Source organism: Protopterus annectens, chromosome 9.part0, assembly GCF_019279795.1.
Source record: "Protopterus annectens isolate FY-2018-M chromosome 9.part0, PAN1.0, whole genome shotgun sequence".
Classification (NCBI taxonomy): Eukaryota; Metazoa; Chordata; order Ceratodontiformes; family Protopteridae; genus Protopterus; species Protopterus annectens.
The window spans coordinates 1,889,470,966-1,889,483,465 of NC_056743.1; the positions used below are offsets into that span (position 1 = coordinate 1,889,470,966).

General features: G+C 39.5%; 1 protein-coding gene across 1 annotated transcript in view; it reads right to left on the reverse strand.

Moving 5' to 3' along the window:
* The window catches only part of LOC122812305 (venom factor-like), a 1,464,680-nt gene that overhangs the window by 1,409,155 nt on the left and 43,025 nt on the right, over window positions 1–12,500 (reverse strand). Inside the window, exon 3 of the mRNA XM_044084707.1 lies at window positions 1,623–1,738. Coding sequence (XP_043940642.1) covers window positions 1,623–1,738 — 116 coding nt within the window. The remainder of the gene's footprint in view (window positions 1–1,622; window positions 1,739–12,500) is intronic.

The following is a 12,500-nucleotide window of genomic DNA, read 5'->3' on the forward strand; positions in this document are numbered from 1 at the left end:
TGCTTTAACTTGCATGTTTATTTGTTTATTGATCTTCTGACATTTACCATGAGCCACAGCTCATAACTCATTGAACTACCATGGTATTGAAAAAGACCCATAGGGATTTTGCATACTAAACTGACCCTTGTATATGGGGATGACCCACTGGGACTTCACATTCCAAACCGACCCCTGTATATGCGGAAGACCCACTGGGACTTCACATTCCAAACCAACCCTTGTATATGCAGAAGACCCATTGGGACTTCACATTCCAAACCAATCCCTTTATTTGGGGAAGTGGATCTTCTGAACGTAGGAGTTGTAGTCAACATACAGAGAACTATCTGGCAAGCATTTCCAGGTCATTCAAACAATACATTTTAGGTTTCCAGTTCTGTCCCGGCCCAAGCCTTGGCAGTCTGACCCAATTCACTAAATGGGAATTATCTGAAAACTGAACATCTTCTTTTAGGCTGAATGATTAGGACACACAGAGCTACCAAGATAATAACACGGCTTTAAGGTCAGTCATTGGCCTTTGGCCTGTTGTGCTTTGCTACTAAGTACAGTTATGACCAGCCTGTCATGCCCTTTCAGGTAGCTCAATCATTCCCCACATGAATGATCATTTAGTAGTTCTGCAAACTGAAAATCAGCTGGGGGCAATATCACTGGCATGTGCTTAATGACCACATGACCCTTACACCCCATATGGACTCAGCCAGTAAAAGATGCTTTGTGTCATCATAACTGAAAAGGTGAAGGACAGAGTTCAGACAATGACGGTGAAGGAGAGGGCAACACTAAGACAGATTTGGATGGGTTAGATCAGGGCTACTAAGTAACCTTGTAAGAGTTTACCACAAATTAACTAGCCTCATACATCCTGTCACCATACCATTTATCTACACTTGTTCTGAATCTATCAAGGCCTTTCTAAACAGAAACTGATCTAGGAACATGGAATGTTGCCTCACCACTAGGAACGAATCCAGAACTTGTGAAAGAGGTTGTAATGTGCCACCTATATGCAGCTTGTTTTAAACCTACACACAGCACTGGTCCTGGAGTCTGACCTCAGGCATGGTAAGTCCCCATTTTGGTGATTTAGAGGTGGGTACCTCTTAAACTCTGTAGTCCTATAGAAATACTTCATCATTTGTGTGGGCAATAATGTAGATACCTAGAGGGAGTGACTGGAAGGAACTGCTTACTTGAGAGATTTGCAATATATAATACCCAGAAGTAAAAGCTTTATTACTGCAGTAATATGTATTTGATACACTGTGGTATTATTCAGAGCTCACAGCATATTGTCACTTAGATAATTGCTGTCCTCATCACTCAGACACTGAGGCAAATGTTGTAAACTATGCTGTATATATGATGCAAACTAATTATATTAATCCTTATGTGATGGATATAAGAAATGTGAAAAAATAATTATAAATTAATTACCTGTTAAATTTCAATAAAAGGATCATACAAAAGATAAATTAATAAATAAACAAACTATGCTGTTTTATACCTAAATATGCAGGAGGCCACATGGTCATATGTCAGCAATAGTCTTTTAGTCACAGTATCACAGACCAACAATATAATATAACTAGAATAAAATAATTTTAACTGATTACCATCAATTCAAAGGGCATTCCAGGCTTGAAATATTTTGGAGTTTTTGTAAACAAAATTTTGTATGGAGATGTTACAATCTGAATTCCTGTTTTTTCTGCTTCCACCATATCACTTCCTGCAAAACATAACCATACAGTTTATGAAAATAATGTTTGCTTACGTAGGTCAAATATTTTGTATTAAAAATATATGAGATGCAGACTGAAAAATTCTTCAGCAAACAGGAAATCTCAGAAAAAAAGGATCCACTCTTAAAAGTTTGGCATTACTGCATACTTGTATTATCAGATGTTGGTCAGAAGTAAACTAGTGGCAACTGGTGACTTCAAAGCAACAAGAGCTGCAGGAAGCAACTGAATGGATGGTGCTAATTGGACTTCAGGTACGCTATACTTTGGCAGCTCAGTGACCATGTGATGAATCAACAGCTGGGGTCTGTGACTTTCTTTCACAGACTACCTTAGTATGACAATTTTAATGACTATATATACCTCATACAGTATCTCTGAATATGAACAAATAAAAAATGTGATAATAATTGTCACAGTAATGTATTTCAGCTTGTTTTACTTAAATACACACAAGGACTGCCAAATGAAATCAATGGTTCAGATTCATGAACACCTACGCTAAGTGTACATCTGCATTTAAAAATATCCCCTTCAGCATTTTTTGTGCTTATTCCCTCAGAAAAAATAGATTAAGTGTAGACTTTGTCTACACATTGTTGTAACCTTTATGAATCCCCCTCAGTATTTAAGATTGCAAGAAAATCAGTAGGAAAACTAAAGTTAGAGGAGGAGGAAGATGGGAGTTATGCTTGTGTTGTCTGTTCACTCAGAATGGTGCACACTTAGTGTAAGCATTCATGAATCCATCCCAGTGACTATTTGACAGTAACCCAATGGTAGCGGGAGAAGTCAGCTTAATTAATAGAGTATCTTTGTGCTCATTAATTACATCAACTTTATTGATTTATCTACACATTCGATATCTGACTGTGATCAATTTAATGAATACATACGAATGGCCACAGTAAAGCATTTTAGTTCATTGCTGTCAGGTATTCACACACACACAAACACACACACATGCACACACGCACACACGCACACACACACACACACACACACACACACACACACACACACACACACACACACACACACACCCACACTCAACTCAAGTTACTGAACTCATCTATGCAAAATGAAAACTACCCTATAGTTAGAATTTGTTTGGAAATAATATTTGAAAAGAGTCTATCACAGATGCACAGTGTATTACTGTTTAATCTAGAAAGTATTTAATTAAAAAACAAAGAATCTGTATTTTTATTTAATCCTGCACATTTCACTGAGTGCTTCCATAACTTTTCTCCATTTATGATTGTCAGGCTGCCTGAGGCACCAGAAACTGAGCTTGAACTGATGGCAAACAGATGATTACTGTTTCCTGTAACAGCTCAAACAGTTCTCAATGATACACAGGTTTTGCTCTTCCAAAAGGGAAGGAGTACCTGTGATAAAGCTTAATTGCCTTATTCTCTATTGAGCCACATATCTAAATGCGGGGCTGTTTTAAAAACAGGCCAATTGAGTAAACCAACCTTTTTTTACAGAAATCAAAACTCCATATGTGCACTACTCCAGATGTGCCTACTTCTTAGTCAAAAGACTGAAAACATTTTTTTAAGTAAAAACTTAACAAAATATTGATAGAAAATATATACATTTCATTTGGAGGGGCTGCACCCAACAGTTTAGGACCACAAGCTGCTTGTGAAGATGATCAATTCCATCTTCATTAATGTTGCTGAACAAACTCGTGCTCATGATAGTTTGTCTCTGTTCAGTTACAGGAACAGTTTGTCAAACTTTCAAGTGAATAATCTCACTCACCACTTGCATGATCACAATGTTCCAAGTATTAATGTCTGTAGGGTATAGCCCTGTACTAAGAATACACAGGTGTATGCACACACAATTATGCATATGTACACAGAAAAACTGATAGGTACCAGGCATAATTGCAAGTCCTTTGTGATCAACACTGTAATATGTAATCATAAATGTGAGATTTCTTTAATTTGTGTCTAAGGATAGACACTGCTGTATGTCAGCCGGGGTACTTTTCTCTGAGGTATGCTCATCTAAAAATTTCTATATTTAAATAATTGGAGTGTGTCAGATACACCTGCCACAATGGAGAATGCAGGGGGGGGGGCTTTGAAACAGTAACTTATCACAGTTTCACTGTTGGTTTGATAGTGATCACATTTCTGACTGTTGCTCACTCATGCATCTAATTTTAATCATGGAGCCAATGTAGCTGTATCTGTTAACATCTGCTATACATGCATGCACACATGTCTGTGCACACACTGACTCACATAATTACAGCTGCTATACACACATGCACACATCTGTGCCCACACTGACTCGGATACAGCCGTTATACACACATGAACATATCTGTGCGCACACTGACTCACATACTTACATCTGTTATACACACATGTACATATGTCTGTGCGCACACTGCCTCACATACTTACAGCTATTACACACACGCCTGTGCACACACTGACTCACATATATAAAGCTTTTATACACACATGCACACGTATGTGCACACACTGCCTCACATACAGCTGTTATACACACATGCACACATCTGTGTGCACACTGCCTCACATAATTACAGCTGTTATATAACATGCACACACTTATGCACACACTGACTCACATATTTACAGCTGTTATACACACATGCACACGTCACTGTGCACTCTGACTCTCATACTTACAGCTGTTACACACACATGCAAACATGTCTGACTCATATAGCTACAGCTGTTATACACACATGCACACATTTGTGTACACACTGACTCACATACAGCTGTTAAACACACATGTACACGTCTGTGTACACACTGCCTCACATACTTGTAGCTGTTATACACATATGCACGTCTGTGCAAACACTGACTTACATACTTACAGCTTTTATACACTCATCTGCACATATCTGTATACACACTGATTCACGTACTTACAGCTGTTATTCACACCTGCAGACACATATGTGCACACACTGACTCATAAAGTTACAGCTGTTATACACACATGCACACATGGTGCACACAGTGACTGACATACATACAGCTGTTATACACACATGCACAAATCTGTGCGCACTCTAACTCACATACATACAGTTGTCATACACACATGCACATGTCTGTGCGCACATTGACTCACATACTTAACAGCTGTTATACATGCCTGTCTGAACACTTAAAATACAGATGCAGAAGTATACAGAAATACTGATATGTGTATGTGCACTTAGATGGCAGAGACATGCACGTATAATAAACACAGTGATGAAATATGCATTTACACACACAACATATCACGCGCGCACACACACACACACACACACACACACACACACACACACACACACACACACACACACATTACTTCTCCTTCTCCTTTACCGATCCCAGATATTACGATTCCTACAAGCTCCTCTTCTCCTTCTCCTTTACCGATCCCAGATATTACGATTCTTACAAGCTCCTCTTCTCCTTCTCCTTTCCCGATCCCAGATATTACGATTCCTACAAGCTCCTCTTCTCCTTCTCCTTTACCGATCCCAAATATTACGATTCCTACAAGCTCCTCTTCTCCTTCTCCTTTACCGATCCCAGATATCACGATTCCTACAAGCTCCTCTTCTCCTTCTCCTTTACCGATCCCAGATATCACGATTCCTACAAGCTCCTCTTCTCCTTCTCCTTTACCAATCCCAGACATCATGATTCCTACAAGCTCCTCTTCTCCTTCTCCTTTACCCATCCCAGATATTACGATTCCTACAAGCTCCTCTTCTCCTTCTCCTTTACCAATCCCAGATATTACGATTCCTACAAGCTCCTCTTCTCCTTCTCCTTTACTGATCCCAGATATTACGATTCCTACAAGCTCCTCTTCTCCTTCTCCTTTACCGATCCCAGATATTACGATTCCTACAAGCTCCTCTTCTCCTTCTTCTTTACCGATCCCAGATATTACGATTCCTACAAGCTCCTCTTCTCCTTCTCCTTTACCATTCCCAGATATTACGATTCCTACAAGCTCCTCTTCTCCTTCTCCTTTACCGATCCCAGATATTACGATTCCTACAAGCTCCTCTTCTCCTTCTCCTTTACCAATCCCAGATATCACGATTCCTACAAGCTCTTCTTCTCCTTCTCCTTTACCAATCCCAGATATTACGATTCCTACAAGCTCCTCTTCTCCTTCTCCTTTACCGATCCCAGATATCATGATTCCTACAAGCTCCTCTTCTCCTTCTCCTTTACCAATCCCAGATATTATGATTCCTACAAGCTCCTCTTCTCCTTCTCCTTTACTGATCCCAGATATCACGATTCCTACAAGCTCCTCTTCTCCTTCTCCTTTACCGATCCCAGATATCACGATTCCTACAAGCTCCTCTTCTCCTTCTCCTTTACCGATCCCAGATATTACGATTCCTACAAGCTCCTCTTCTCCTTCTCCTTTACCGATCCCAGATATTGCGATTCCTACAAGCTCCTCTTCTCCTTCTCCTTTACTGATCCCAGATATTACGATTCCTACAAGCTCCTCTTCTCCTTCTCCTTTACCGATCCCAGATATCACGATTCCTACAAGCTCCTCTTCTCCATCTCCTTTACCAATCCCAGATATCACGATTCCTACAAGCTCCTCTTCTCCTTCTCCTTTACCAATCCCAGATATCACGATTTCTACAAGTTCCTCTTCTCCTTTACCAATCCCAGATATCACGATTCCTATATGCTCCTCTTTTCCTTCTCCTTTGCAACACTCTTTGACTCAGAATGTCCGTAACACTTGAAATACTTCCAATAATGCTACTCCAAGTATCAACACCCTCCCTCCTAACTGTGCACAACAATCGTTCCAGCCAGAATTCAGTCTGTCTCCCATTTCCACATATTTTATCAAAAAACTCCTTCTCAAATTAAAACCCTGCTCATACTCATCTAGTATAATTCCTGACAAGTTTCTTAAAATCATTGCTGATACGGTGGCCTATTCCATTAGCATTCGGATTAACAGATCTATCCAAGATTCCCATGTCCTTTGCCTTTGGAAAAAAGCAATCATCCTTCCTCTTCACAAAGCTGGTCCATCGACCAATATCTCCAACTTACCTCTCTCTAAAATCCCAGAAAAAGGTGTCCAAGAACAACTCTTAGGCTACCATCTAAAAACTAAAGTCTTCTCCCCAACTCAACATCCACTGCACTAAAATCCTTCTTAGACATGATCAGCAAATTCCCCCACTACCTATTACTCTTTCAGCTCACAATTACACATAAAATTATTTATAAGCCACAAGACTGCCCTTCCTTTAGCTCCTTATGCCCCCTTTACAACCCCATTAGGCCTCTACGATCTGAACAACAACATCATCTTCAAGTTCATAAACCTAAATTACCTGCAGGCCAGATATTATACACATGAAACATTCAGGCTAGTTATTACTTCCGTGGAACATTCAGGCCAGTTATTATACTCGTGGAACATTCAGGCCAGTTATTATCCTCATGGAACATTCAGGCCAGTTATTATATTCGTGGAACATTCCGGCCAGTTATTACACTTGTGGAACATTCAGGCCAGTTATTATACTCATGGAACATTCAGGCCACTTATTATCCTTATGGAACATTCAGGCCAGTTATTATACTCGTGGAACATTCAGGCCAGTTATTATCCTTATGGAACATTCAGGTCAGTTATTATACTTATGGAACATTCAGGCCAGTTATTATATTCATGGAACATTCAGGCCAGTTATTATACTTGTTGAACATTCAGGCCAGTTATTATACTCATGGAACATTCAGGCCAGTTATTATACTCGTGGAACATTCAGGCCAGTTATTATAATCATGGAACATTTAGGCTAATTATTATCCTCATGGATCACTCAGGCCAGTTATTATACTCGTGGAACATTCAGGCCAGTTATTATCCTCGTGGAACATTCAGGCCAGTTATTATACTCGTGGAACATTCAGGCCAGTTATTATCCTCATGGAACATTCAGGCCAGTTATTATACTCATGGAACATTCAGGCCAGTTATTATCCTCATGGATCATTCAGGCCAGTTATTATACTCATGGAACATTCAGGCCAGTTATTATACTCGTGGAACATACAGGCCAGTTATTATCCTCATGGAACATTCAGGCCAGTTATTATCCCCATGGAACATTCAGGCCAGTTATTATCCTCATGGATCATTCAGGCCAGTTGTTATACTCATGGAACATTCAGGCCATTTATTATACTCTTGGAACATACAGGCCAGTTATTATACTCATGGAACATTCAGGCCAGGTATTATCCTCATGGATCATTCAGGCCAGTTATTATACTCGTGGAACATACAGGCCAGTTATTATACTCATGGAACATTCAGGCCAGTTATTATCCTCATGGAACATTCCGGACAGTTATTATCCTCATGGATCATTCAGGCCAGTTATTATACTCGTGGAATATTCAGGCCAGGTATTTTACTCGTGGAACATACAGGCCAGTTATTATACTTGTGGAACATTCAGGCCAGGTATTATCCTCGTGGAACATTCAGGCCAGTTATTATCCTCGTGGAACATTCAGGCCAGTTATTATACTCGTGGAACATTCAGGCCAGGTATTTTACTCGTGGAACATACAGGCCAGTTATTATACTCGTGGAACATTCAGGCCAGTTATTATACTCGTGGAACATTCAGGCCAGGTATTTTACTCATGGAACATACAGGCCAGTTATTATACTCGTGGAACATTCAGGCCAGGTATTTTACTCATGGAACATACAGGCCAGTTATTATACTCGTGGAACATTCAGGCCAGGTATTTTACTCATGGAACATACAGGCCAGTTATTATACTCGTGGAACATTCAGGCCAGGTATTTTACTCATGGAACATACAGGCCAGTTATTATACTCGTGGAACATTTAGGCCAGTTATTATACTCATGGAACATACAGGCCAGTTATTATACTCGTGGAACATTCAGGCCAGTTATTATACTCATGGAACATACAGGCCAGTTATTATACTCGTGGAACATTCAGGCCAGGTATTTTACTCATGGAACATACAGGCCAGTTATTATACTCGTGGAACATTCAGGCCAGGTATTTTACTCATGGAACATACAGGCCAGTTATTATACTCGTGGAACATTTAGGCCAGTTATTATACTCATGGAACATACAGGCCAGTTATTATACTCGTGGAACATTCAGGCCAGTTATTATACTCATGGAACATACAGGCCAGTTATTATACTCGTGGAACATTCAGGCCAGGTATTTTACTCGTGGAACATACAGACCAGTTATTATACTCGTGGAACATCCAGGCCAGGTATTTTACTCATGGAACATACAGACCAGTTATTATACTCGTGGAACATTCAGGCCAGTTATTATACTCATGGAACATACAGGCCAGTTATTATACTCGTGGAACATACAGACCAGTTATTATACTCGTGGAACACTCAGGCCAGGTATTTTACTCATGGAACATACAGGCCAGTTATTATACTCGTGGAACATACAGACCAGTTATTATACTCGTGGAACATTCAGGCCAGGTATTTTACTCATGGAACATACAGACCAGTTATTATACTCGTGGAACATTCAGGCCAGTTATTATACTCATGGAACAGACAGGCCAGTTATTATACTCGTGGAACATTCAGGCCAGGTATTTTACTCGTGGAACATTGCCAGAAAATAGAATAATCTATCTTCATCTATCTGCTTACAACAAAGCCCTCACAACTTCAAAACTGCACTGCAAAATCATCTCCTCTCTAATTGGATGTGTAACTGCTCAATCCCTTGCTCTGCCATTACGTAATCTACTAACTGACCTTAAATCTTTTTATATTCTAGCGCCTGCTACAATATTCTTGTTTTCTTGATGATTCCGAATGAACTCTAATGACTTGATTCCACCTCCTGCTTTCTCTTAACTCCCTCGCCCCTTCGACCGTTCCTTTCCCTCTGGTCTGCTTTCATTCTTCCTCCTTCTCTGCTATCTCGTTCTCTTTTTAACTGTCCATCGCACTTACTATCCCCCCACCTCTCTTCTTTTTTTTCCCTCTTTTTCATATATATATATTGTAGTTATAGAGTAGACATCCTATATTAGTTTTGGGTTTTTATATATATATATATATATATATATATATATATATATCTTTTTATTGTTTTATTGTTTATCCTAAGTAATGACTTGCATTATATGTATACCTTGGTGCTTTAATTATTTATTTTACATTTGTTAACTGGGTTAGTCTGACTGAGCTTTTGCCTACTTTTCAGCAGATACCCAGGGAGAAAAGCTCCTGAGTGAATAAAATTTAACAAAGTTCAATTACAGTCAGCAAAAAAGTTACTATCAGGTTAGCACAAGAAATGATTAAAGAGGAACATGATTGGTTTTAGGTATAAACAGCATATATGCAATAGTTGGATGGAAAGAGGCCCTGCAGTGCAATAAAGTCTAACAAAGAATCAGTTACACTCAGCAAAATGTACAAATGGGTTATAACGGCATAGTAAATTAACATACCTGAGTTATTGTCAATAGGTTTAGAGAGGTTGTATACAGAAGTAGGAATGTAGATATAGGGAAGTAAAGCGGTGATGACCTAGATGACAGACAGGTTGAAGTAAATAATTTAATGGGAAACTGTGTGAATATAGTTTAGATTAGGTAGACAAGGAAGAATTTACGAGAGGAAGGGAAAAATAAAGAGTAGATAGAAGGAAGGAAGTGGAGGGAGCACAAAGGTAGAAGTAAACTTGGGGAAAGGACTATAGGTGCAAGGGTAGTAGTTTCAGGGAGGATAACAGCATTGGCAGGACCATTGTATTGTTAGAGATATTTTTGAGTGGCTAATTTGAATTGCTTGATATGGTGAAGGGACTTTATTTCAAGGGGGTGGTTGGTTCCAGGAAGTGACTCGGTTGTAGTTATAGAGTAGACATCCTATTTTAGTTTTGGGTTTATAAATCTGTAATAGTCCTTGATCTGAGCTATGAAGTGACCTAGCTGAGGAGTATTTAGATATAATAGTAGTAGAGATGCTGAGGTAGTACTACGGTAGATACAAGATGGAGTGGATAATTTGCAGATGATAATGTAGGATCAGGTAAGGGAACTCGAGCCAGTCCAGTTGCTTAAGTGATAAGCAGTGATGAGACTTGTAGGATTGGTTGGCAGCGAATCTGGCCACCTTATTATAGGTAGATTAATGTCTTGAAATGAGTGTACAGTTGAGGTTAGTGAATATGTGACAGGAGTATAGAAGTGTGGGAAGTAAAAATGCATGGGAGAGAGTAATTCTGGCTGTGTTAGTTAAGTATTTCTTATTACAGTAGAGGTGTCCAAGTTTCTGATGTGTTTTTTTGATACTGTTTGTGACATGTAGATCAAACTTAAGTTGATCATCTATAGTGACTCCAAGAAGTTTAGTGCTGCATTCAGCTGTGATGATGGTGTTATTGCTTGATAAAATGTTAAATGTAGTCTTAAGATTAGTGTGGTTTTTGGGGAGAAAGATTAGGAGCCTGGTTTTCTTTGGATTTAGAATTAATTTGTTGTCATTAAGCCAAGTATCAATGGTGCTAAAGGATGCTTGGGTAGCAGAGAGGATGTCTGATGGGTTATCTACAAATGTGATGACAGTAGAGTCAGCAGCATATTGCACAAGTGATGACTGGGGACAAGAGGTATATAGTAAGTTTGTGAAAATATTGAAGAGCAGTGGTCCAAGGATCGATCCCTGGGGACACCCATTTCTACAATGAGGGGAGGAGATAGAGCAGAAAGCCATTTTAATGATTGCTGGTGGTTAGAGGGATAGCTGGAGAACCAGGAAATGGTAGGAGGGGTGAAGTTTAGATCAGTCATTTTTTCCAGGAGGAGAGGGTGGGAGACAGTGTCAAAGGCTTTAGAAAGGTCGAGGAACAGGCATAAGACAAGTTTATTACTGTCACGCGCAGGATATACTGTGTTGATGAAGGATATTAGTGCAGTAGTTGTACTACAACTAGGACGGAAACCATGTTGTGCATGTGAGAAGGTTTTCTTGGTGAAGGTACTGTATTATCTGCTTGTGAATGCATTTCTCTAACATTTCAGAGAGAGGAGATAGTATAGCAATTGGTCTGAAGTTTGGAATTGCCACCTTTGTGAATGGGTAAAGAATTGTTTCCATAAAGATGGGACATACGATTCAGAAATAGTGCAGTTGATCAATAGAGAAACAGGATGGGCCAGGGGTTCGGAGGCATTCTTAAGGAAATAGGAGGGTAGATTGTCTGATGAGGGGAGCAGGGTTTAAGTTTGGAGAGTAAGGATTTTATATAATTAGCTGATACAGCTTTAAGTGGGAAAGAATTAGAAGGGGTAGGAAGGAGGGAGGATGAGTTAGTGGGGGTATTAACATTGTTACTGTGCGGAAGTGAATTCATTAAGGTGGTTATGGAGTCAATAAAGTGATTGTTACATTTAATGGCAGTGTCTGCTGGGGTTTCATTTGGACAAGGGTTAGGAAGGGAAGGGTTTTCATTAAGGTGGTTATGGAGTCAGTAAAGTGATTGTTACATTTAATGGCAGTGTCTGCTGGGGTTTCATTTGGACAAGGGTTAGGAAGGGAAGGGTTTTCATTAAGGTGGTTATGGAGTCAATAAAGTGATTGTTACATTTAATGGCAGTGTCTGCTGGGGTTTCATTTGGACAAGGGTTA